Source organism: Salvia hispanica, chromosome 3 (genome assembly GCF_029641045.1).
Source record: "Salvia hispanica isolate PSC_SH4W2 chromosome 3, Shi_PSC_v1, whole genome shotgun sequence".
Classification (NCBI taxonomy): Eukaryota; Viridiplantae; Streptophyta; class Magnoliopsida; order Lamiales; family Lamiaceae; genus Salvia; species Salvia hispanica.
This window is the reverse complement of record NC_142694.1, coordinates 53,781,845-53,808,985: the sequence shown is the minus strand read 5'-3', so window position 1 is coordinate 53,808,985 and position 27,141 is coordinate 53,781,845. Positions and strand designations below refer to the sequence as shown.

Here is a 27,141-nt window from a genome sequence, read left to right as displayed (position 1 = left end):
GATGATGATTAAGAATGAAATGATCATGGTATATCTTTCTCGTCAAAATAGGTGGCTCCCAACAATATCAACATAAGTTACTTAAATAAGAGAAAACCGATGGGAATTACATTATCTTAATATTTACCTCAGCTCAGAATACATATTAGTAATATATGAAAATGTAATGTAATGATGAGAATCAGATGATAACCTTGACAGCAAGCATATATTAGCCTTTTTCTTTTCTTTTTTTTTTTCCTACCTATCTCCCTTTTGTATGCTTTCTGTCTTTCTTGTCTCCCTGTCTTTCTTTATCTGCTTTTTCTTTTCAGATTTATCTCAGTGGGCACCTGATTCTCTTGAGTCAGAAGATTTATAATGATTTGAAAATGAGTAGCAAGATGCATCATTCTCTCCCCAACGTGAACTCCAAATTAGGCTTCATCTTCTTCTTAGGGCTTCTGCTTGTCTCTGATGATGAGCTCACATCACATATCTCCTTCTGCAATGTAATTCACACACACCCCTTCATTTTATTTCACAAATATAAATGAAATCATCTTAATTAAATATATAATTATGTTTGCATCATTGATGATCAAGTTTTTGGAGTACTAGGTATAAATTATAATATTATAATTATAATGCATTATGGGATTTGCACTAGCTCATGTTCCATTCTTTATTGAAAGTAACTTAAAGAGAAAATTTTCTTTTTCAAGGAAGATTTTTTTAGCAACTTTTACATCACTTTTCTTTTTAGGGTCCTCTCTCTCTTACACACACACACACACACACACACAAATCAACTGTTATGAACTCTCTCAAAGAGACAAGAGCTTTAGTCACAAAAGCTTCTTATTTCTACTTTATTCACTATGATGGACATCAACATATTCTCAGGCACGCACAAACACAGAGATTTTTCAAAAGGGAAAGGGCATTTGTGTAATTACAAGTCGGCTCGAGAGTTGTACCTCGTGAAGGTGAGGTTGTACGTTCACTTCTCTTCCATGCAACCAAGCTTCTTGCCCGCTACAATTTATATACAATAACTTCAATTAGTGGATGACATATATTTATAAAGAAAATAATCCACACTTCAAAAAGAAAGCAGTCTTTCTAATGCCTAATTTTAATGATTTATAGACTTTACAAAAAATAAAGTGAAACCCATGTGACACCCTATTGTAATTGTAATTAACTTTAATTTTTCTTTAGAATAAAGTAAAGTCTCAAATGGCAGAAGCTTTTAGTTCCAAGATTTCTAAATGGACGGGTCCATTTAAATTATACAATATTAAATCTTTGGGAGTAAGTTTTCTTAATTGGTCCCATCTCAGGTCTGTACCCACAAAATCCAAAGAATGAGATGTGTCCTTTTTAGGCTAATTTCTTCATATGAATTTCAAAATCTTGGAAGCCGTGCTTAATTTAATTAAATTACTAATTTTTTAATGACTTTTTTCCAATAATTTGATTTACTTTAATTTTGCCCCATTATGGAGTTCCTGTACTAAATGGTGAAAGATTCCTTTTCTTTTTGTGTTTATTCCTACAAGATATGCCCTAAACCCTTTTTAACTAATTCTGCGGTTAAAATATCCAAGATTTCCTTTTTGGAACTACATTTGCAGCTAGCAAATTCATTCATATTTATTTCAGTATAATTCTTCCTCCTACACAACTGTAACTTCTGATTATGTTCCTTCAAAGATTCTAGACTTAGTTGCCAAAGAATAGACTTAGCTGATGTACAACAACTTGCACATGTTTGATTGAAAAGTCGAAACATCTATTTCAGTCATTTCACATTCATTATACTTCTGTTTTGGCCCCCTACTCCTAAGTTAAGTAAGTATACATCTTTTCAATATTTTGAGCAAATTACACATTAATACAATGACTAATGCTATATGACTATATGATTTTACCACAAAGACGATATACATAAACCTTTAACTAAAAAGATGCAGATTGAAAAATTAATTACTCCATAAAGTGACATTGAGTTGAAGGATTTATATACCTTGAGGAATTGCTCCACAAAACACTATATTCCCTTTCTTGATCAACATTAAATTGCCTTCCCTTCTCCACAGATACTTCAGACTTGTGTGAATTCTGAATATTATCAAAGAGAAAGTCGTCTGATGTATCCCCGGACGACCCATTTTCGAGTGCTTCCAAATTTCCTACACATTCTAAAATAGTTTTTAATTTTATAAAACTTAAAATATAGTACTAATATTAATTAAAGAAATTCATCAAATACTAGTACTTATTAACCTGAATTAGCTGAGGCTCTATCAGTAGACTTCACTGTGCGGTACATCTGCAAAAACTAAGGCCCATCAGAAAAGTTGCATATATAAGCAAGCCTATTCTTTCTATGGTATGAAGCTTTCCATGGAAAATAAAAAGGAGCAAAAATAGAAGGTTATAAATATAAATTGTAATGTTGTGAACTACAACTGAATGAATGACAAACAACTTTTAGTACATGTCATCTCATGATGTGTGTATATACATATATATGTGTGTGTATACTTGCATGCATGTGATTCAATGTCTACACTTTTCGAGGTTAAGCATTGTTTTTTGCCAGAGATGATTTCTACTCAAACGTGTATGTATATATATCATTGTGTAATGATAGTGTTTTGTCCTTTCTCTTCTCTCTCTCTCTCCCAATCCTTTACAAAACATATGCAACTACTAGTTAGTTTTTCAAAAGAATTCTCATATAAAAACTAAATCACATAGGAGTATTATTGTGATATGATTCTGTCTGCATAACTTATCTTGGAGACTACCTACTATTTTCAATTGTTACTGCCCTCTCTCTCTCTCACACACACACACAAACACATAGACTCGTCCTTTACACGGATGGTTAGTTCTTCCAAGTGAAAAAAGCTGGTAGATCTGCTAAAAAGGAAGGATGTTGAGAGAGGCCTTATGCAGGAAAGAAGTAAAATCATCGGAATTTGGAACTTGTGTGCTTTCACATATTCACTACTTTAATGAAAGAATCGTTAAAATTGTTGAATTTCACACACTAATTGTGTGAAAATTGAAAAAGGAAGAGTATTTTATCACCTGTAAATGGGATTTAACGTGAGCCAAGGTGAGATCTTTGACATCCATGAGCTCGAGAACTGATTTGGGCGTAGCTCCTGCACAAATTCAACATGTTAAATAATACCCTATTTTAAACGAGCAAGAAAAGCCCTAAAAATTGATAGAGAGAGAGGAGAAAAAGAGGGCTACTTTCATGGCCGCCGAGGAGCTCAACGGCGTGAACGAAACGGGCGTGGAGGGTTGTGGTCCAGCGCATCCGTGGGGCCCTCATGCTCCGCTTAGCCGGAAATCTGGAGAGGAAGCGCGATCGCATGAGGCCTTGGGAGGTGTAGGGCGCCACCGACGCTGCGGTTGCGATGTGATTATAAGATGATTCCAAATGATGCTGCTGCTGCTGGTGGTGCTGCTGTTGATGGTGGTGGTGATAATGAGGTGTGAAGGGGAAAGAAGGAGGGTTTTGGTACACCGGAATTCCCCTAATCGGCCTCAAATTCACTTCCTCCCCCAGCTGCGGCCGGGCGAAGCCGCCGTGGAGGAGGTGGTGGTGCTGGTGGGCGTTGGTGGTGTCGGAAACCCTGGGTGGATTAGAGAGGTTGAGGTCGGGCTTGGGCATTGAAGAGAGGGAGGCTCTTGACTCGAGAGCCCGCTTCCAAAACCCCAAATCCATTTCTTCTTCCCCTCCTCTTCTCCAGCTCGATGAGGTGGTGCTGTTTAAAGGGCTGATCCGCAGAGACAGGTCTGGCTGTGCCGGAAACAGCTCCATTCTCTTCTTCACTTTCCCCTCTAAATAATTCACTTTTGTGTGGATATGGAGGATTGTTTGTTTGTTGAGGAATTGGGAAGATTAGTTGCAGCTAGAGATTAATTTGAGATTGAGAGAGAGAGAGAGAGAGAGAGAGAGAGAAGGTAAGGTTGAAGAAGTGAATGGTTGTTTCTTTTGTGTGAAGTATATATGAGAAAATGACACTTGAAAGAGCTATTGGGAGAGGTAGGGTAGGGGTAGAAGAGAGAGAGGAAAAGAGAGGGGTTTGTGGACGTGGGGGTAGGATGAAAAGAGCCAAAAAAGATTAGCTAATGAAGAGAGATGGAAAGAGAGAGAAGTGATCCTTTTCCACTCTTTCCTTTTTCCTGTATCCTTTGGGAGAAAAGGAAATTTTGGTGTAAGCTTTTAACGTGCGCATTTGTCCCTTAACAAACCATACTTACTATCTTAACATCTCCATTTATCCCATTTCCTAAGGGGGATTTTCTACAATTAATTTTGAATTCAATTACTACATGCATAGTCCCATACCCACTGTACATGTGGGCACAACAAAACATTAACAACCTTGATATCACCAAACAGGTCAACTTAACTAGCTTGTATATATATTCGCCTGCAATTAGGCCACTATGAATGACTTTTACAATCTATAATTTCTTCATTCAATTTTCACATACAACCCAAATTTTCCCTTAAAACCTAATTTTATCTAAAGTACAGTATTAAAGCTTTTTATTAGCTAAGATTCTTTCAAACTCTTAAAATTAATAATTGACGTGTAACACGTTGATTTTTGACGGGAATCTATTTTACCAACATTGTGACTAATGATCATAGAATATGAAATAATCATTATATACACTAGGTCTATATTAACTGAATTTTAACAAATTAAATCGATGTTATCATATAAATATTTCGCTAATTATCCTTTCATATAAATTTACATTGCATAATTTTCATTAAATGATTGGGGTATGATTGGAATATTTAGAAAATGAAAAAAAAAAAAAAGTCAATTTAAAACATGAAAGGATCGATGTAGGTTTGATAATTGATATGCCTCATTCGCTATTAATTGTTGAACTTGTAAGCATTATCTTGTTATAAGCATCTTCATATTTGGAATTTAATACTAACTAGGAAGTTTTAAGCATCATCTAGTTCAAAAACTGAAATATAAGAACTAACTTGTGTGTGCGATCTCGTTAATAGCTTAACAAACCACCAATAATTTTTCACTACAAAAAACACATGTTTTAATCGGTGGAGAGAAATTAGTTGGTAAATACACCAGGAGTAGTAATAAAATGCAAACTCGTACAAACTCCAAACTTTTCAACACATTGTCAACATAACGTCAACACAATGTCAACACAGTATAAAATTTCAAGATTTTGATGTCAACATAATTTCAATACAATGTAAACACAATGTCAACACAGTATCAACCGTTGACATTGTATTGAAATTTTTTGTTGCTATTATTTAGTCATCTGTTGACATTTTCTAACGGTTCATATCATAATTTGGAGTTTGTACAATATTTAGAGTTTGCATTTGATTATATTCACCGGTAAATAAATATGCATACGACGGGTAAGAGGCATCTAAAGTGAAAAATTTGAAGCAAATTTCATCTGCCGGTTATATACTTTGGCAAATCACCAGCGGAGGCAACCGCCGTAATTCTTTGTGATACCAAAATTGTCACGTTTTAGTGCACTTTATAACCAATTTAACAAAAACCTAACTATTTAATTCCCTTGTAACTTTTTTCCTATTCCACAACCAACACATACTATTATAGTAATATAACATTAACCGAAACAATTATTCAATGGCAATTCAATCAAAATTCTCTAAAGTATAAGTCAAAAGCTTGTGGTCACACATCATTCTAAAAAATACTATGACTATACCTAACTGTACCAAAAATTCAAACCCCACGATTATTCTTTCTCCGCAGGTAAATATTTGTCCGACGAATTATCACCACTTGGATGTCAGACCATTGCTAGAGATAATTATACATGATTAATTTTATAATTTAGGATGTGATTAGCATGTTAAAATGTTTCTAATTTTGTGCGATTATGAGCATGAAGGGTGCATTGAACACAGTGCGCAAATAGATGAGTTGGAGATATATTCGCAATCAATGCCGTAACAACGAAGTGTATGGTCAGCAACCAGATCAAGACGTATCAGATATTATGTGATAACACAACCGCATCAGTATAATTGTAAACCTGGTTCAACATGATATAATCAAGCACGTTTGGAATGGACAACCACTTTACTAAGGAGAAGATAAAAGTTAGAGTAATCGAGTTGTCATGTGTTCGACCTGGAGATTAATTGGCGGACATTTCAACCAATGTAATGTACACGAGTTGTGTGAGTTGAGTCATTATATATTTTCATAGATACTAAACATGCAGGTTATTCAATTATTCTTATTCAGAGACCAAGTCTGCTAAAAGTTAACTTAAAAACTCAAAAAGACTCGGCAAATTGAACAACACTACCTGATTGTTAGGATGTTTCGAAGATCCCCTTTCCGATTTCATAGCATGATTCCTGAAAATTCATGAGTTAATTGCAAGAAATTAAAATCTAATATAAAATGCAATTTAACATACACATTAAATCATATAAATTGATCCTAGGCGTACTCTTAAATTTTAAGTATCAAGGGTTACCTTTTCTATGTTGATGTTATTGTGTAGATGAGAACCTGCTATTCTCGTCACTCCAGCAGTTGGATTCGACCTTAAATCTTCTAGCCAAATACTTGTTGTAGTACTAAATTATCAAACTTCTAAAGTTGGGGAAGAGAAAATTGGGGATTCAAAACTCTCTTTCTTGAGATATTCGAAATTTTCAAAGATCAAAAGTTGTAAGACTAATGTCTTGTGATCTGATTCTCTTCTCATATTTATAGAACACTTGTTGGGCATGGCTAAAGATCTACAAAAATTTGGATAGGCTTTATCCCAATAAACTTCCACTTAATTAAATTAGTCTTAATTTGATTAAAGTGTTTAAGGAATATTAATCAGCTGTGTCGCTATTGTGATTAATATTGATTTATCATTTAAATATCCAGATTATAATTCGAGCTCCTTGTTAATGTAATTTAATTCATGTGTTTGAGATATTCAATGTCTGTTTAATTCTAATGAGCTAGATTAATGTATACACAATATATACTTGATTAGAATATACGGGGAAAATCTCCACTTTTGCATAGCTGATTCTTTAAAGTAATTATACATGGGATCATGATCAAATGCTAACTAATTACTAATCCCAAAATAAGACATAATCATATCCCTCCGTCCCTCTAATCTAAGGACTAGATTAGCTTAGATTTTATCTTTTTTTTTCTCCTTTAATTATTTAAATTAATCTAAAAAGAGTATTTTAGTCTATCAAAGTTACCGCACATGACTATACTCCCAATCTCACTCTTATTTTCTTTCCTAAAATCTCTCTTCTCCTATATTCTCTATGCCAGACTCAATCGTATCTTCAAAATTCACTCTTTAAATCATGAATATTTTGTTTCCAAAATCATATTCTCCAAATCACACAGCATTAATATTGAGGAATGATTCATGTTGTTCGATTTTTGCCGATCTCATCAGCTTATCGCGTTTTTCATCTTTTCCGAGCTATTTTGTTGCTGTCTTTATTCAATAATGGTAGGTATGTATCAATAATTGTGTTGCTTAATTTTTGTTGACAGAAGTGTTTTTTTATTGATTTTTGTAACCTGATTTTTGTGACCCGATTTAGTTGGTTCTTCGACCTCAACTTTTCAGGGTCAGACAAGTATTATACATTGATTTATTATAATTTATAGTTTTTGCTTATTGAGTTGATATTTTTCTTTTCTTAATAGGACTGTTGATATTATTGGTGTACTATGTTGATATTATTTTGTTTATTATCTATAGATTTCTTTTTCGATGACGAGTGTAATGTCATCAACAAACTGCACACAATATACAAATTAGTACAAAGAGCTGAGGACGACGTTGAGGATGTTGGAAATCAGCTTTTTGGTGATGGTTCTTCTGTGATGTGAGGCCTGATGTTATACATGATGTTGGAGAAAAAGAAGAGGTTTGAGGAATTGTATGGTGTTGTGAGGCCTGATGTTATACATGCTCATCCACCAAATGTGGTGAAGTGTAAAGGATCTGGATCCATGGCCTTCTAAGATGGAGGCGGCGAAGAAGGCGGCAGCTAAACCTCCTAGACGATGTGGAAAATGCCATAAAATGGTTAATCATGATTCAAGGAATTGCGGCAAAGAGAAAACAGAAAACATAAATAAATCAGTTGTTCCTATCACTATTTATTTGCATACATAATTCCTTGTTTGGATATTCCTTAGCATTCGTGGTTCCATGTTGGTATGGAAGAATAATAATCTCAAAGTTATGTTCTGAATGTTATCTCATTTTATTTTCCATATACTATTAACTATTAAGTTTGTTCAAAACATTTCGTGTTGTTTACATTTTCAATTATCTGTAAACGAATGAACATCGATACAACTTTATATATTCTCAACTGAACTATCTTGAATTCTCAATAAATGGTGTACAAATTCTCAACATAACTATTTGGAATTCTCAATAAATGGTGTATAAATTCTCAACATAACTATTTAGAATTCTCAATAAATCATGTATAATTTCTTAACATAACTATTTGGAATTCTCAATAAATCGTGTATAAATTCTCAACATAACTATTTGGAATTCTCAATATATCGTGTACAATTTCTCAACATAACTATTTGGAATTCTCAATAAATTGTGTATAAATTCTTAACATAACTATTTGGAATTCTCAATAAATCATGTATAATTTCTCAATAATTGGCTTATACACATTTTCATTATAGCTGTGAATAACAAAATAATATCAACACAACATTGAAACAATACCAAATCATGTACTTCTTAATATTTTATAGATGAGTTCCGATACTTCTCAATACTGCCAAAAGGTACACACACGTAACATGTCCAAAATGATATAGGTAATGCCTTTAGTATTTCTACTTACAAAATATTCAATGGCGGCATAGTCACAAAAGAAGTTAAGTTAACATATTATCCTACAAATCTCCTACTGTTTTTCCAATTTGCGGTAACTGCTTTCACATCAATTTTGCAGCAGCCTTTTGCTTATCAATTAAACGTTCCAACATATTGACAAAGTATTTGGTTGCCCTATTTATATTCAATGTTTTTGTCTCCTCCTCGTCTTTATCCGTCTCCGGCTTTTCTTTCTTCAACTTTTGTTTTCCTGCCTTCTCCTCTGTTTTCCTGTCTCTCTCCGCCTTCCTTTTCGGTTTCTTGTGAAGAATCGTCAGCAACTTCCTTTTCCTTGTGTGTTTCTTCATTTTCTGTTTATGTTCTCTTTTCCAAAGAATCTCCTTCGGCTTCCTTTTCCTTCCTTCTATCTTCCTGTTTCTATTTTGCGGCTTTTGCCTTTTTAATTTTTTCAACAGAAGACCTTAAGTTCTCATTGCTGTAAAGTTATCTTCATCTTCCCGTGGTCTAGATCTTTTCCTTGTAGCTGTATTTTTGGTAAACATAAACCATGATAATTAATTTAGAAACAAACTTATGTAAAGTACTACAATCATTCTATCAGGCTCTTGAATTCACAAATTTCAACATATATCTAAGATATCATTAACATATAACTAACAGATTATCAACACATAACTAACTTGATATCAACATATAGTTAACTCATTATCAACATTTAGCTAACTCAATATTAATATTTGTATTATATATAGGAAACAAAAGTTATAGCGCGGTAAACGTAAACCATGATAATTAGTTTCTCAAGAAACTTATGTCAGGTACCACAATGATTCTAACCAACTGTTTGAATTCACAAATATCAACCTATAGCTAACATATTATCAACATTTATGCAACACAATATCAACATTTGTTTTAGATATGATAAAGTGTAGCAAACAAAAACTGCAGTGTGTAATTAGTTATCAACATATAGCTAACACATTATCAATATATATGTAAGACATTATCAATATATGGCTAACACAACATTTTGTCTAGTTATAGCAAACTTATAATAATCTGATAAAGGTGCAGTGTGTGATTAGTTATCGACTTATAATTTGACAAACTAATATCAACAGAAGTTCAAGCTTTCAGAAATTGAAGATTCTATCATCCTCGTAATAGTTGAAATTAGAAATCAATCCAACAAAAGTTAACATAATAATTGAAGATTTCATTTACCTAGTTTAACAAACTTAACAACAAAACAAGAATTGAAGCCTTTTAAGCATATATTATCAAAAACTAAACCCTAATTCTTTGTTGAGATTAGAAATCATAAACTAAAACTTAAAAATACCTTTCGATACATCTTCTGCAGAATCACTCACTTCCGAATGAATTCCTTAAACTCAAATTGAAGTCGTTTGCTGCATAATTAATGTATTACTATTGTTTTTGTTGAGATTTTATCAAGTTCATAACAAATTTGGAACATTAAATTTAAAACATACAGTCAATACCGTCTATTTTTTCAAATCTCTAAATCTGTCCTACGTCGAACTTTTCGTCGGAGAAGATGGAGTGATTTGGAGCTTTTTCGTTAGAGAAGATGGAGAGAAATGAATCGTTTCTTTTGATCGGCAAGAGATAATTTGTTGTGATGGGTGAAGAAGTGTGACATGCGGTGAGAACCAATATTAAATCTCACGCTCAGTTTAGTCTGAATAGACCATTGTACCCTTTTGTTGAAATCTTTGTTTCTATTTGTTGATAATTTTTTTTTATTGAATCTCAGCCTTTCATCTCAACATCTAAGGGTTTAGATTCAGTCTTATTTTGAAATTATTATGCTGAAAGCATTAGAAGAGGACCCATTATACATATAATCTCTTTTAATATGTTGAACTGTTACCCAAGGTAACATGATACTAAAAGAAATATTCAGTGAAAAAACATCCAACATGAAATATTACTCTAGGATGCTGTAGAGACCATCAAATTTAGATTATTATAAAATAAATTCTTTGGATCTAGATGTGCACATAGCAATCAAAAAGGTTAAAGAGTATCCTATTAAGGCTTACTAAGTGATTAAGATCTTACCTTTGTAAACATGATGATAGCTCACACCTTCTCTTAAGATTTGTCAAAGAATAGGACGATAGGAAGGACACTATTACTATTGCGTTTAGCAATGAAATAATTGGGCTTACCTGTCTAGCTAAATATTGATTAAATTGACTCCCAATTTAATAATCATATCTCAAGTGAATATTAACTTATATTACTATCGAAATTAATATTGATCTTCCGACTCAATGTCAAATTATAAATAAATAATGCTATCTTTTTTATTATTTATTTCCTTCTGTTTAACCTAATATCCATCAATTAAATTTGTAAATACTTCACGCTATCTTTTTATTATTTAACTCCTTTTTAACCTAATATCCATCAATTAAATTTATAAATAATTCACGCTATCTTTTTATTATTTAATTCCTTCTGTTTAACTTAATATCCATCAATTAATTAAATGTGCTATTGATGTAAATTAACTAACTTATTTTATTATGTATTTTCTAGTTCTAAGACATTATTTATTATATTTAAATCATTTTCAACTAATCAGAGATCATACACAGTAAAATCATAGTTTTAAACATCTGAATGAGATATAATCAACTTGACCTAGACCGAAACACAAATCAATGTAGGATCAATACTTTGTTACTTACTGCTCCCTTCGTTCCATAATAATAGAGTCATTTTGTCATTTTGATACGTTTCATATTAATAGAGTCGTTTCTCTTTTTAGTAAAAGTCAACACATTTTTCCACACCTACTTTACTCTTTCTTATTTTTTTCTAGGGATGTCAATGTAGCCCACAACCCGTGGGTCGGCCCAAATAGCCCGCTAAATTTACAGGATTAGGGTTGAAATTTATAGTCCGGTAAAATTACAGCCCGATTAGCCCGCAACCCGTTAGGGCCAGACCCGAAAACCCGATGAGCTAGCCCAAAAACCCGATAAAATTTTCTATCGTTCTATTTATTTAACTCTAATTTGACACTTCATTGGTTATTTTATAGATTACTAAAAAAATAACTTTCAATTTTATATATTAAATATATAAATTATATATTAAATTTTTATTAACATAATAATAGATATATAAATTAGAAACTTCAAATTCACTAAAAAATATATTTAAATCTCTAAAACATGTTTTAAAATTTCTTGATGTTTATGTTTTATTTTGCATCAATCTCAAATATTAGTACTTGATCATGTTTATGTTTGAGTTTAAGCATATATCTCAAATTTATCATAATTAAATATTTTACATTTTATAAATATAACTAATTTTCACCACATTTATTGGATTGAACGCATATTAATTTTATCGGTAGCAACCCGATTAGCCCGCTTGGCTAGCCCGAAACCTGAGATTTAGGGTTAGGACTAAACTTTTATAACCCGAAAAAATCACAACCTGATTAGCCCGCACCCGATTGACCCGCAACCCGAATAGGGTTGGCCCAAAACCCGGTGGGCTGGCCCGATTGACATCCCTACTTTTTTCTCTCTTCATCACTTACTTTTTTTCATTTTCCGCTTTATTCTCCATTTACTTTAAGTCTTTAACTCACCTAACATATTTTTCTTAATCTCCGTGCCGAAAAAAAACGCTCCATTACTATAAAATGGAGGGAGTACTAAACATCAGTTTTTAAACAGTTGTTATAAGCTTTCAGAATTTATGATATTTTAAAAAAAAAATAGACCAAACAATTTTTATAAAACATAGAGTATTAAGGAAAGTGGTTGTAATCTGTTGCTAACTTTTCTTAAATTGCTAACTTGCTAACTCATCAATGTAGTGTATTCAAAATGTCAATAACATGATGATACTGAAATGTCAATATAAACTTACGTTGATATTTTAATATATTGTGTTGACATTAATATTTAAATGTCAACAAGTTTATTAAAATGTCAACACAAATATGTATTGATATTTTTATGTGATCGTGTTGACATTTTTAATACACTACGTTGATGAGTTAGCAAGTTAGCAACGTAAAAAAGTTGGTCTTATAACCCTTAAGGAAAGAATGTCAAACGTGAAAATAGATATTTTGACAATTTATTTTCATAATAGATTTGATAGTAATTTCGTATTCTGCGTTGCGATAATTGGTATGAATTATCATCATAGCTAATTTACTTTAACAAAGACTTGGATTCAGTCTGCAGAGCCACTGTTTTCAAAACAAAATAGAGAGATGGGGAGATCGGCCACCACGAAAGATGCCCACGCTCTGTTTCACTCTCTCCGCTCTGCCTACGCGGCAACCCCTAATAATCTCAAGGTCTCGCTCTCTCTCCCCATTCTATTGTATTTGCAGATGCTTCGTTTATTTTTTTCCGAACAATTTAGGGTTAAATTGTTGGAACTGTTTTTCAGATAATTGATCTCTATATTCTGTTCGCTGTTGCTACCGCTGTAATCCAGGTATGACTAGAATTTATTTGACATAGTATTTACGGTGCTTTGTTTGCCCATTTTAACTAATTTCCTCTATTTTTTCATTCTTTGAACTATGGAGGTTTAGATCTGAAAGTGTTTATAGGGGGATGAGTGGAATTCGGATTTTTGAGGTGAAGTGAAACTGAAACTTTTTAAGCTGAAAATGATAATGATAATGATAATAATGGTTATTTTGATGTGAGGTTGGGTTATTGTGTATGGAATTAGAATACTTTGGGATGCTTGTCTAGCTTATGATATGGGAGGCGATTTGGGGTTATGTAGCAGATGTTGGCTTATGAAGTAGATATGTTAAGCGTTTCATTTATGAATTTTCTGTAAAAAATTAAGTATATGATCTGTTCGAGTTCTGAAGTGGAGCTAACATGGATATGTTAGGGGAATCAGAGTTTATAAAGATAATGTGTTTGTCAAATTCAATGTAGTTGGTCTTCATCTGGAGATATGCATACTGAGAATAGTCACTGCAATATTTGGTGATATAAATAGTTGATGTTCAGAATCACTTCCTAATGCATCTGATTTAATTTTCATGCACTTCTTTTGATCCTTTTTATTAAACTGATTCACATAATCCTTCTAATGATTGACAGCTCTAAGCTATAACTTGAAGTGCCCATACAACTGATAGTTTAGGATAGTTTCTCACACGATTGACCAACTATCATAAAACTTTGTGCTTGGTTGTGGCTAGATCCTCAGCTTGGAAGTAGCTATTTGATTTCTCCGGTCCTCGACAATGTGATTTATAAACTGTGCAGACAAGTTGGTCTATATCCTACTCTTTATTTAGATTACTGTGTCTGACATGTTGGGATTGAATTGATCTATCTAAGGATAATGTCTAAACTCATAAGTGGATTTTCCTTTATGAAGCTATCGATCTATCTAAGAATAATGTCTAAACTCATAGTCATAAGTGGATTTTCCTTTGTGAAGCTATGTTTGAAAATGCGCAAGTTACCATAATATTGGCTCTTGAGCTTCCATGACCGCACAGCTATGCGGACACAGAAAAGAAGATGATTTTTTCTCTATTTGTTTTCTATATTTTTATGCACTTTATCAGTAATTCCATTTCCACATGATGAGGTTGTATTTCTGGAGACACATATAGTACCATCTTTTACATTGATCAAGAAACTGAAGATTATAGAGGATATCAGCACTATGATGGGTATTATGTTTGAATTCGTTTTAGCAATTGAAAGAGCTGTATGATGTGGTGATACCGTATGGTTTTTGTTTATGGGTATCGATATTCGATAATGAGTTAAACATATATGAAGAAATGATAGAACGTAGATGGCTCAACCTCTTCTGCCCTTTGTCCTAAATCCTAATATAACTCCTGTCAATCAAATCAGGTGTACATTGACTAGCTAACTAGTGTACTTTGATCTTGTAAATCATATAAAAGTATTAAAAACAACTCGCTTCTGACCCTCATACTTGTCTTTAAATTATTTGTTTCTTTTTAACATGGAAATCCAATGTTCTGTTTCTGACCAGGTTGCTTACATGGCTATTGTCGGGTCATTCCCATTTAACTCCTTTCTTTCTGGTGTACTTTCTTGTGTGGGGACTGCTGTCCTTGCTGGTATGTAGGATTGCACCGTCTTATTTTATATGCAATAAGATGTTGATCAAATTTTGGAATACAAAGTGTTTACTGGATTTCTATTTTTGTGTTACAGTTAGCCTCCGAATTCAAGTAAACAAAGACAACAAGGAATTCAAGGTAATGCATCTTGTCAAAGCTTTGTTCTCCAAGTTCTGGAGTTAGGAATCAATCTTTTCTTGATAAGATTTATGAAAATTCATAGGTTGAAAGTTCGAGCTATTAGTTCTACTATTAACGTTTAGTTCTTTGTTATCAAGTTTTTAGTAATTAATTTGTAAAACCTTGAGCAAAGGAATATCAATTGTCATCTAACTGAACTCCCGGAACTTATGGATTTTCTCAGAACACGCTTTTCTCTTGTGTCTTTTTCTTACCAGACAAAATTGAAATGGAATGTCTTGTAATCTTAGTAACAGATCAGATTAATAGCACCAATTGTAGACTAATAGCGGATAATACTAAGAAATAAAGCTTGGATCAATATTATATTCTCAGTCTTCTCAACTTTTCTTGAGTTGATAACTTTATTTGTTCCCGTCACTTAGTCTTCTTGTGTTCACATTTTGCAGGATTTGCCTCCTGAACGTGCTTTTGCTGATTTTGTACTCTGCAATCTAGTGCTTCATTTGGTCATTGTCAACTTCCTAGGATAAAAATCAGTGTCGCAGAAAAGAGACAAGCTTGTCAAGATTTGAGTTATACTCGGAGGGAATCAAGGAATCATTGTCATGGACTTTATTCGAACTTTTACCTAGATATTCACCAGCAGTTGGCCTGTAACTGAGATACTGAAATATTTTGAGGAAATATGTTTCTGAACTATCCTTTTGATTGGTGCGATTGCAATGTTGTTGTGGCCTGCTTCTGAGGCATTTATTGTGGTTCTGAAGAAATTAGATGAAAAGATAAAGAAGATTTTAGGCAAGAGATTGGATGCTTTGTTTTTGACGATTGGGGATGAGGATTCATCACTTTGTCGAGGAAGATTTATGGTTTATCTAATAACTCGGCTAAAAATTGAATATTTTAGAGTGCTTTAATACTTTAGAGGAAAATTTGCAATTTTAGTATTCAGATTACCAATTAACAGCTTACTATTAATTTTTTTAGCAATTATGTGACACGCTTGTAGCTTATTGAATTTTGAACAACAGATATTGTAAGCAAGTGCAACAACAGCATGGCTTTGATGGGGAAAGAATAAAAAAAATCACATCAACCCATTTTTCTTGACCTCGTCTCCGTTGGCGCCATCACTAATCACAACGGCGTTGGAAACAACATAACATTTGTTAGAACTTTCAAGGTAAATATGACTTCTTTTTTCGTTGCCTTCGAGTTCTCCAAATAATGTATCACAACAAACTATCCATCATTTTCCAAAAATCTTGTTTTTGTTCAAAAAAATTAATTGAAGGAGGTTGACGTGTAGCGATGCAGTATTGAGTTGAACCTTTTAGCCTATTAGCTAAAGTGGGAAATGTCTTACCAACAGTATCATTGTCTATTTGTGAAACATAGTTATGTGGTTTATACTGCGTAACCATAAACCTAAGCTATGTGATCTATGGCCGTGTTGTATTTCAGTTATGACTTTGATCAATTATGCGAGTTATAAATGCTACACTTAAGAGTGGAATGGAAACTTTAGTTGTTTGTTTTCTTTTATGTATAGTTATATTTGAAATTCACGTAATTGTGTATATCCAAGCTGACATGCTATGTTGAAGCTTTGGTAATACAATGACAAACTTCAAACGCGTACTTTTACATAAAACTAAGATTGTTTAAAAACGATAAATAATTTGTATAATTATATTTTGATTGAGATGTTTTTTGGAAAAAAAGGGGGAAAACGGCAAGATAAATAATATATTTATCTAAATTTCAAACATCACATTCACTTAAAGCTCAAGTCAATTCACAATTAAATCATATTTAAAATCGTTTAAGACAACGATTTAGTGAACAACACAAAAGTTTCAAATTGAAAGTGGCAACTCTGTTATGCACGATGAAATTCTCCTCTCATCCAATCTCCTCAAAGTCTTGATTTTCAAAATTTTCTATACCAGGTAATTTAGTACTCCGTAAATATTAATTTGAACAAAGTCAAGTTGCAATAATATGTTTAATACGAATAATCGCAAAGAGTAATTGTGTTTACTGAATAACTTGTTATAATAATTTATTTATTTATGTATAAAAATACTGTCCTTAACATAATTAAAATTATAATAATTATTAATCAATTTATATTTAATTAATTATGAACTAATATATGAACATCTATGTACCGGCCATTGCCATATATTGGGTGATAAAGTATGGGCTAATTTAGGAATATGTGTGCACCGACCACTGCTATGCACAATGATAATTAGGAAATTTCTCATTTGCAAAACGTAACTAATTAACGATTGTAACTATTTATGCTCTTTAATTAATCGATTAATCGACAAAATTTAATAAGTATATATAGATTTTCCAATCGAATTTATCTCTCTCATTCGCATGCTTTCCTTTATCCTGTTCCGATTTCACAAATTTCACACATTTTTCACACATTCAGTCTCACACACCCCAACCAACGATTTCAATGATGCTCTCTATTCCTTCTACAGCGAAGCTCTACTCCTGCTCAACTGCACCTAGGGTTTCCTCTTCAAAATACTCTTACTTCGTTAAATCTCTCGGAGCTCGGACCCGGACTCGCTCTTCATGTCTTCTTTTCTGTGCCTCCAACCCCTGGGGAACTGCCGAGATTCTCCACCACAGGAAGAGCTCCTTGAATGCTGCGGCTTCCACGCCGGAAGTCGCCTCCAGCTCCGCCTCCGATCACCACGACGTATCTCCGCCTCCTCCGTCATTTCTTGACGCGCGCACCGAACAAGGTCCTTCGCTATATAATTTGAAGTAGCATTCATTCTGTGTTTTCATTTCTTTTGCTGATTTATTGTTTTAATTGTTGAAATCTTGGTCTGGATGTTCAAACTCTTTTAGTGCGTAAAAAATTGACCATAGTCCTATTGAGCGATTGGATATATTGTGGCATTACGTATGCAGGAGTATTTAATAGTTTCTTGCGTGTTTGTGGCTCCAATATCTGTCAAAATGTCAATTGATTACATTAATTTTCTTTATCAGCAGCCATGAGTTAATTTTTGGTATCGTGCTTAAGCGTATAAAGAAACACATACTAATACTTTTATGGCCACGCGTGCATAAGTTTCTCTACTCCTATAGCATGTGTTGTGTGTTTTGGGGCTTGTACTTCCGTATTCCTGATGCAGTGATGCTTTTCATAATATACTTGTTTCTTTAATTTCTTGTTTAATTTTTAACAATATGTAGATAAAAAGCCTTTGTTGAAATTGTCAATGACAGGGGCGATTGAACTAACCTTCCTGGATAAAATATGGACATGGCATGTTGTATAACTGCGAAATCTATACCTTAATATGTACAGTTAGTGGTTGATTTATTCCATTCAACACATTCTGGCTTTTTTCTTGAGCTTGTTATTAACCATTTACATATGCTTAGCTGATTTAGTGTCAAAGACAATAAGTTTAGTGAGCATAATATGAACAGCTTCCTGCACCAATTTTTTACTGAAACCATATGTTCTCTCTACACCAAATGGACATCTAGAGTAAGTTTGTTTCCAAGATGATCTGTTCAGGTTTAAAAAATTGCAAGACTAAAATAGAGAGATTTATGAGATGGGAGAAACAGAAAAGTTAGTCACTTCTGAACCTCCCATTGGCCTGCTGAAGCTTATCTTGCAGTTAGCATGGAGGACCCACCACTAAGCATTTTTGAAGTGTCAGAATTTAGTCTTAGTACAAGTTACTCGGAAAGATTAGTTGCGAAACTAGAGGATTGAGAGAACAAGGAAACATAGAAACATAGGAGAGGTAAAATGTGAAAGTATTTATCATGGAAAATGCTGACCCATTTAGTTATGTGATCACTTCAACCTCCTCTCTTCTGGGTTGAACTTACCTGCTCAAATTAGTTACATTCCGCTCCATCTATGGACATCTGGAAAACCACAATTTATCAGAAGTGTTTCTATATTATGAGAAAAGTATGCGATAGCTTTGGGTATAACAACTCAATGAAATATGCATAATATGAGAAATCGTTGGTCTATTTATTTTTGTGTTCACTTCAACCTCCCCTCTTCCTGGTTGAACCTGCTCTAGTAAGTTACATCTATAATCATCTGGAAAGGACCTCAGTTAAATTCAGAACATTTTAATATATTATGAGAAAAAGTATGTAGAAAGCTTTGGTATAACAATTCAATAAAATATGCATAATTGGTTGTGTTTTCATAAAAGTAAAAAGATCTTTGTCTTCTTCTGGCTACTTCTGTCTACATACAATTGATTGCATGACTAGGAATTTAACATGGAGTAGGTTGTTAAGTGAAAATCCATATTAAGCAAGTTTGTGGCCAACTGTATGTTACTACAAGTCACATCTTCCTTGTTTAGGATGATATTTGGGTGTTGTGATTGATACGCTTCATCTATTTGTAACTATCAACTTGTTACAGCTTCCTCACATTAGGGTTCTGTAGCATTTCAATATTCCTATTTGCCTCAGTGGAAAACTCCCCTGTCTTACAACATTTGCAGTTTAATAAGCATGATTCTTAAGATTTCAGCATATGCACAAATTGCTCCAGCGTTCTGATATGAATTTATATTTCAGACCTACTTTTGGTGATACAAAAAGAAGCAGAAGCTGGAAGATTGCCAATTAATATAGCTCAGGGGATGACAGAATTGTATCACAATTACCGAGATGCAGTAAAATAATCTTATCCTGCTAATAGTGAAAATATGTAGTTGTCAATTACTGGGCCATTTATGATGAGAATCTGTTGTTTAAGATATTTTTGTCATCCTCGTGATTTTGTAATGACATGTGGTTGAAAGCTACAGTAGCAAAATATGGTGTGCAAGTTTTGTTTATTTTAAAAATGGTGAAAACCTCACTTCAGTATTGACAAATTTGTTTATTTTCCTTTTCACCTTCTGTGATATTTAATGCTGCAACTTTTGATGTAAACTGGAGTCATGGAACTGTTTGCTCTTGAAGAGAGTAATTGATATGAACAAAATATAGAAAAGGATGAAACTAAACGGTTGCTGTGCACATTGAAGTTTTTCATCACTTTATTAGGGAAATAGAGATTCATTCTTTTTCCATCACTTTCACAATATGTCAAAATGACGTGACATTTCGTGATTAAATTCATTTCCAATATTATATATGTATTCATAATTAAGTATTTGAAAAGATCCCGCAGGGACATGTGAGAGTGTATTTGCATGAGTAAGGCGTCAAGTTTTGAAAAAATATCATATATGTATTCATAATTAAGTATTTGAAAAGATCCCGCAGGGACATGTGAGAGTGTATTTGCATGAGTAAGGCGTCAAGTTTTGAATTACCAATTAAGCTGATCGGTTGGTTGGTTTACAATTTTAGACTTCTGTTGGTTAACATTTTTATTTTTTTAGATTTGCTGCTTTGAAAGCAAGACTCTGGGGAATACATGAATATTTATTTAGATGAATGAGATGTCAAGTTGGATCTATTAAGCTGATTTGCCGATTTGCATTTCTTTAATTTTAGTATGCATTTATTTTGGCTAGAAAAAATATACTGTGTCCTTTTATTTCAGAAGAGTAGACTCCTAAGAAAGAAATTTTAGGCTTCTGAAACATGGTCATAAATCAGAGTGAACCAAGATGGGATTAGTTTTTAAAATGTTTTCATGTACCATTTATTAAACAATTTAATGATTTTTCCATGGACTGTGTTCTTTTGTTAGCTATAATTGTCAAAAATGTGTGACTTGATTCAATTACTTTAGTTCTCCAGAGTCTGTGAATACCATCTTGTTATAAAGTGTCTCTGGTTGCATTTCTTTTGGGCATCTACAAATTCAAGAGGTCCCTGAAATTTGATTACTCTCTGCCTTTTATGTTTAAACATGTTTGTTTGGAAAGTTTCTTTGAGTTATCAATTATGTGTTTGAAGAAGCTAAGCATGTTATTTACATAAAAAACTAGGTACCTTCTGCTCTATATTTTCAGATGGCTTGCTCTAGGTGATAGCGGGGAAACATAGCTTTTTTTCAAATGCTCTCTTCCTCTGCAACTTCATACATGCTCTAGCTATTTCCACTTTTGTTATTGTTTGTTTTAAGATGCAATACATAACATGCTTACAGAAGTCCCCTTGAGTGACAACATATGTTATTATCTTGTTATTTTTTATGTCTTCTAAGATCATGAACCCTGAGCTGTGTATATCTGTTTTTTCTTGGGTTCTCCAAATTCAGGTTTTGGGAAGTGGCCATCCTAAAGCTGTTGAGCTTGTAATGTCTAATATGGCTATGGCCTTAGATCGTATTTTCTCAGACGTGCAGGTAGTTAATCTGCTACCTTTTGTCATCTAGATTTTTACATATGTGACTTCTCAACATCAGCTTTCTTATTGAATTGGAAATCAATTTCATAGGACCCATTTCAGTTCTCACCACATCACAATGCCATTCGGGAGCCATTTGATTATTACACGTTTGGTCAGAAATATATCCGACCTTTAGTGGATTTCAGGTAGGTTGACTTACCATTTGATTTTTATCCTATACACTCAATAGTATGGTTACAATTTCCATAAATAGTGAGCTTGCTAGACTCGGCAAATGCCAATCTAAAATCAGTGTATGATAGATTTTCAGTTCCTCCTCCCTTGCCTTCTGAAGAATTAATTTATATAGTATAGTTATATAAAGCTAGTCTAGTAGTTTTAATCTTTCTGCTGCATACTGAACAATATCGATGTGGTCAACTTTTAACATAGTTAGAGTTTACTATTGCAAGTGAAAGATGGCCAGGAAAGTGTGGTAGATAGAGATCTGTAATGAAAAAAATTGTCCAAGTTTTATTGTTTGATTCCCTAAGAGCTACAGCTTTGGTTAAAACTGCAAGTTTTTTATGCTAATTTACTTATTGATAAGACTCCATGTACTTGTTTGTGCAGTAATAACTGTGTCATTCTGCTGTTATATATTTTTAGGACTTGTTTTCTATGTTCTTAGCTTTTGCCAATTTTTCTGCTGAGGTTTGTTCAAAAATAATCATGAAGTAATAATCTTATATGCTTCTAAAAGCTCATATTTTCATCTGCCTCCTGTCTTATCTCAATGTTACTTAGCTATTAACTATGTATGTCTGTTAGCGTTGAGCCCATCCAAGGATATATTCATATATTGTCATTATATCATAGTAGAGGAAGTGCAGTTACCATTTATTTTTTTTGTGAAACATTCTCAGTTGGATAGAAACAGCTCTATGCATCATCTTTCTTGTTAAATATCTCTGTTGAGGTCGCTACACTACACTGTCGGGAAACTTTATGCCGCCAGGCTGCTTAGTTGTGTAATTATAAATAAGATGTATTTAAGAATGAAGTTTTGGCAGTTAAACCATCTTGCTATCCCATTTTCTAATAGATTCAGGGTGGCATGGTATAAGAAGTTGTTAATGTTTGCCAGATGACAATCTGTATTGGGTGGATGTAACTATAGAAAATAAATTGTTGCTTCTAGACTGTTCCACGAAGGAATTATTACTGTGCCATTTCTACAACGAGAAGAACAATTACATGCTTTCAGTAGTATTGTAGAACTTCTATAGAATTGTGATAGATAAGATGACACTGAAAGAGTGAATTAGAATTAAAAAGATAACACCTAAAAAATACAGGCGATGCCTGCCTCAGCCAGTCATTGATTAAACTTCAACACAAATTTTCCCGCTCCCTGAATGTCTAAACTCTACTACTTCAATAATAAAAGTAACTAGGGCTCCAGAAATAAAAGCTTGGTCCATCCATCCCATGCTATATGACTCAACTAACTTAAGACGGAGGGAGTAAAAGATTACCGTTAAAATAAAATAAATATCGATATCATATCAGGAACCTTCACAAATTGTGGATTTCGGACATTGATTTGGGTGTACCCCCCTATAATCTTTTTGCCCTTCTGTTATATAGTTCATTGTCTAGTTGTGCTTTGGAGATTTTCTGGCTGCATTTAACATTAGTTAACTATAAATTTCAGAAATTCATTTCTTGGGAACAACTCCATAGTCAATGAAATTGAAAAGAAGCTTGAACAGGTGCACGTTTTTCGTACTTTACTTGATCATTTTAAATATCTTTATATTTGGCTCCAGTGTTCTCAGAATTGCTGTTAGTCTTATTTGGCAGAAAATGAACATCAAAAGAAATCCAAGTACTCTTAGCCTAAGCTATCTTGCCTCTGTGTTGCGTAGTAAATAGTAAAACTTCAAAGTATCAGCATCTAGCTGTCTTCTTGCTACTAATATTTAGAAAACTTTCCTTCCTTTTACTGAGTGGATGGCCCAGTCAATGTAATTATAGAGCTCTGTGTCATTAATGTTATGCATGTAAAGCTTATACTGGTAGCACTAGGGAGGTATGGTTTGAATTCTACTTGTTTGTGACTCTACTCAACCTGAGGAACCTCTTTTTGGTTACATTTTCTTGTCACATTCTGTTTCCACTGTATGAATGTTCATAAAATAGTTCTTAAGCATGTTCAAATTTCCATATTTCTCAAAATGCACCCAGCTAAAAATTTGGCAGTTTTATTCAGTTGATTGCTCTATTTTAGAATTTGGCTTCTATTTCTGATAAGCACTTCATTTTGCTAAATTTCAGGGTGAGAATGTTATTTTAATGTCTAACCATCAGACTGAAGCAGATCCAGCTGTTATAGCTTTGTTGCTGGAATCCACTAACTCATTCATTGCTGAGAATCTGGTAACTAATACTAATATCACTATAAATATTACTTTAATGCCATTAATGATAAATATTTAGGGACAGTAATTTTGCCTACACATTTTAACTGTAATGCAGATATATGTTGCTGGAGATAGGGTTATTACAGATCCCTTATGCAAACCCTTTAGTATGGGCAGGTTATAGGTTTACTGCTCTCAACTATTTTGTTTGATGCAAACTTTTCATTACAAAGTTATTCATTTTCTGAACTTCTAATTTGTCAGGAATCTTTTATGTGTGTATTCCAAAAAACACATGGGTGATGATCCTAAGCTCATTGACATGAAGAGAAGAGCAAACACAAAAAGCTTAAAAGAAATGGCGCTGCTTTTGAGGTACATTTGAGTTGTCGTTCATGTAGTTCATTGTACTCATATATGCAGAACAACAAGTTGCCTAGTTTTAAACATCGTTTTACCCTTTTTAAAAACACATCCATTAGTGCATCTTACTATCTGCTCTGGGTTTTTTTTTTGGTGCTATTGTACTTATTGGTATCATTTAAAGAGATGTAGGAAACATGTACTGAAGGGAATTATTTCCTGGTGGCAATACAAGAAAATAAGAACTTCAGCTCAGCTCATCAAGCGTATGATCAAAAGAGTCCTTGTCATGACTTCCTTAACAAGACTACCTTCTTTGTGAACATCTACTTATGCATGCTATCTTAACCCAACAATAAGGAGAGTTTTTTCAATGAAACGTCCACTCATGAAGTACGAAGTTTGTTGCTGGCACATTGTGAGTCTATGATGAGTCTATTTGCATAATATGTTAATATCTGAGTATGTGATTATTGATGAGTAAAGCTGTTTGGGACAGTTAAAATTTACAAATGATAGGTCTGTGTTTTAACTAACATCACTTTTTTATTGGATGAATAACGAGTCCTGTGAGAAGCTAATAGGACCATCCCACACCCACTTGGTCATATTTATGGCATATTACTTACGAGTATGGGTTGATACAGTAGTAGCAAAATAGTGCTGATCCGCTGCTGCTGAACATCACAGATTCAAAAAAAATTATCACCTTGAGAATGTCACTATAATGAGCATCATTACTTTCGAAGAAGAAAATTGGATGACTTTTTCCAACTCATCTATTTGACAGCTGAGCTGAATAACACTCATAAAATCCATTTTCCCAACGGTAGAATGAAAATAATATGGATTCTTAGTTTTGATATCGATATTGTGGAAAGTTATTCATCTTTAACTTCAATCTACCAATTGATTTAAGGGAGTCATTCTCTTACTGTCTATGTTCTAGGTCGGGAGCAAAAATAATATGGATAGCTCCAAGTGGTGGAAGGGACCGCCCAGATCCTGTTACGAAAGAATGGCATCCAGTACGTATTCTTGCCATATTCACATAGTTTGCCTCATTTGTTAAAATTAGTTTAGTAACAAAATATGATAATGGTGGATCAAAAATGTGTTGCATTGGTTTTACCTTGTCAAAAATTCGATCTCATGCTTGTATTTTTGCAACTATTATTTTGCTGTTTCTCATAATAATGCTCTTTATGAGCATTATGAACTCAATTTTTGTCCTTTCTATGCTGTTATATAGTAGTATGAGTTGAAGCCCAACTTTTATTTATGTATTTATATTAAATATATATGCAGTAAGTGATTTTGTGTGGAAAATTTTGCACAATAATTTGTTTGCAGATTATGGTGAGGAAAATTCGAAGTCTTTCGAGATGAGGTAGTTAGGTAGGGCCCCAGGGGAGCATGTTAGAAGACTTCTTCTGGGTGACGTTTAAGGATATTATCACTCTTTTTTGATGTTTGCCTCTTGTCCACATCTAGGAAATTACACATTGAGCTGACCTTGCACTCTCTCTTGATGCCCATATCTGTCATTGAGTAATCAAGTGGGGCAATGATGTGCTCTGGATGTGATGGTGAGGTAGAGGCTTTGACGGTAGTTAATATTGTTATGGTGTTGCGTTGGTGGGTGGATAGGGTTCAACCAATGGCAGTTTTATGATTTGATTAAGAGGATCGGACCCTGTCCTCTCTTTGAAGACTTCCTTAGATTTTTAATGCATCTTTGATCGTTGATTACTAACCAGTCATGAGAAGTATGTGATTCTGGAGCACTATCATGTGCTGTCGCTTGACAATCTTTACCACTGGGAAGTAACTTTTTCTTGATGGTTGTAAAAGATGTTCATAATCCTTGTCTTTTCCTGCCCACTTTTCTTAGTAGTGCTAGTTTGACTACCCATGCTGATATAAGACGGTGCAGGCACCTTTTGATTCATCTTCAGTGGACAACATGAGAAGGCTTGTCGAACATGCTGGAATTCCTTGTCATATATACCCCATGGCTCTAATGTGCCATGAACTTATGCCCCCTCCATTGGAGGTACATTTTTACTAGAAGTTCTTTTTACCTATCCATAATGATATACTCATCAAACTCCTTTTAGGTGGAGAAAGAGATTGGTGAGCGACGATTGATATCCTTTCATGGAGTTGGGGTATCAGTTGCACCGTCAATCGATTATCACAAAATCTATTCAGCTTTGGAAGATCCTGATGAGGTAACTTCTTTAAATCTAGTTTATGGACGTTTCCCCTCTTGTGGTGTTAGTCTCTACATGTGTTAGTTTTTAGCATCCACTTTTTTAATCACATACCTACCCAGAAGTGTTATCTTTTTGACCTCGAGCTATTTTTGCAGGCAAAGTCTACATACTCGGAGTTGCTATATTCATCTATCTGCCAACAGTACGATGTCCTCAAATCTGCAATATATGGAAAACAAGGTCTCAACGCATCAAGCCCGGCGGTCCTTCTAACACAACCATGGCTATAGTGCACTTTTGAGCCATTTTTGCTTTTTCTAAAGGTAGTATTATTTTTTAGAAATAATGAAATATATTCTATGATGCACTCATTGCCCATTGGTAGTAAAGTTCCACGATGATGTCGCAGGTTAGAGATGTTTTTGACTGGACCACTGACACCATAGGCCGATGAGTTGAGCTGGAAAGGAACAATCTTATCTCCCTTCTCGTTGAAGATTGAGATTAGATATTCTAAAAAGTGTCACACGATCTTGAGTTTTGTACAGTTTGTCGATTACAAGCAAACAATATCCCTGCATATTTTTCATATAGTAATTCTTTTTTATGTGCA

General features: G+C 33.6%; 3 protein-coding genes across 6 annotated transcripts; 2 read left to right on the top strand and 1 right to left on the bottom strand.

Moving 5' to 3' along the window:
* Window positions 1-67: 67 nt before the first annotated feature.
* KAN2 (Homeodomain-like superfamily protein) lies at window positions 68-4,002 on the bottom strand. 4 transcript variants are annotated; one of them, XM_048118278.2, is made up of 6 exons: window positions 3,256-4,002; window positions 3,085-3,161; window positions 2,272-2,326; window positions 2,012-2,186; window positions 960-1,017; window positions 68-484 (listed from the first exon to the last, which is right to left on the bottom strand). In XM_048118278.2, the coding sequence occupies exons 1-6, from the start codon at window positions 3,827-3,829 to the stop codon at window positions 389-391; spliced, it is 1,035 nt and encodes a 344-aa protein (XP_047974235.1). In that variant the 5' UTR covers window positions 3,830-4,002; the 3' UTR covers window positions 68-388. The 4 variants fall into 4 exon arrangements, with proteins under 4 accessions (XP_047974235.1, XP_047974237.1, XP_047974236.1 ...); XM_048118280.2 differs by having other exon boundaries at window positions 2,012-2,177; XM_048118279.2 differs by having other exon boundaries at window positions 2,272-2,317; window positions 3,256-3,998.
* A 9,118-nt stretch (window positions 4,003-13,120) lies between these two features.
* Window positions 13,121-15,904, top strand: LOC125209069 (dolichyl-diphosphooligosaccharide--protein glycosyltransferase subunit DAD1). Its single transcript, XM_048108668.2, has 5 exons — window positions 13,121-13,279; window positions 13,375-13,422; window positions 14,971-15,058; window positions 15,156-15,199; window positions 15,652-15,904. Exons 1-5 carry the CDS (start codon window positions 13,193-13,195, stop codon window positions 15,733-15,735), a joined length of 351 nt encoding a protein of 116 aa, XP_047964625.1. The 5' UTR covers window positions 13,121-13,192; the 3' UTR covers window positions 15,736-15,904.
* Window positions 15,905-17,602: 1,698 nt separating this feature from the next.
* LOC125214421 (glycerol-3-phosphate acyltransferase ATS11, chloroplastic-like) lies at window positions 17,603-27,141 on the top strand. The gene is made up of 13 exons (XM_048115444.2): window positions 17,603-17,976; window positions 19,808-19,905; window positions 21,450-21,536; window positions 21,629-21,726; window positions 23,238-23,295; window positions 23,861-23,962; window positions 24,062-24,123; window positions 24,211-24,321; window positions 25,259-25,337; window positions 26,246-26,365; window positions 26,430-26,543; window positions 26,684-26,851; window positions 26,938-27,141. Exons 1-12 carry the CDS (start codon window positions 17,682-17,684, stop codon window positions 26,816-26,818), a joined length of 1,359 nt encoding a protein of 452 aa, XP_047971401.1. The 5' UTR covers window positions 17,603-17,681; the 3' UTR covers window positions 26,819-26,851; window positions 26,938-27,141.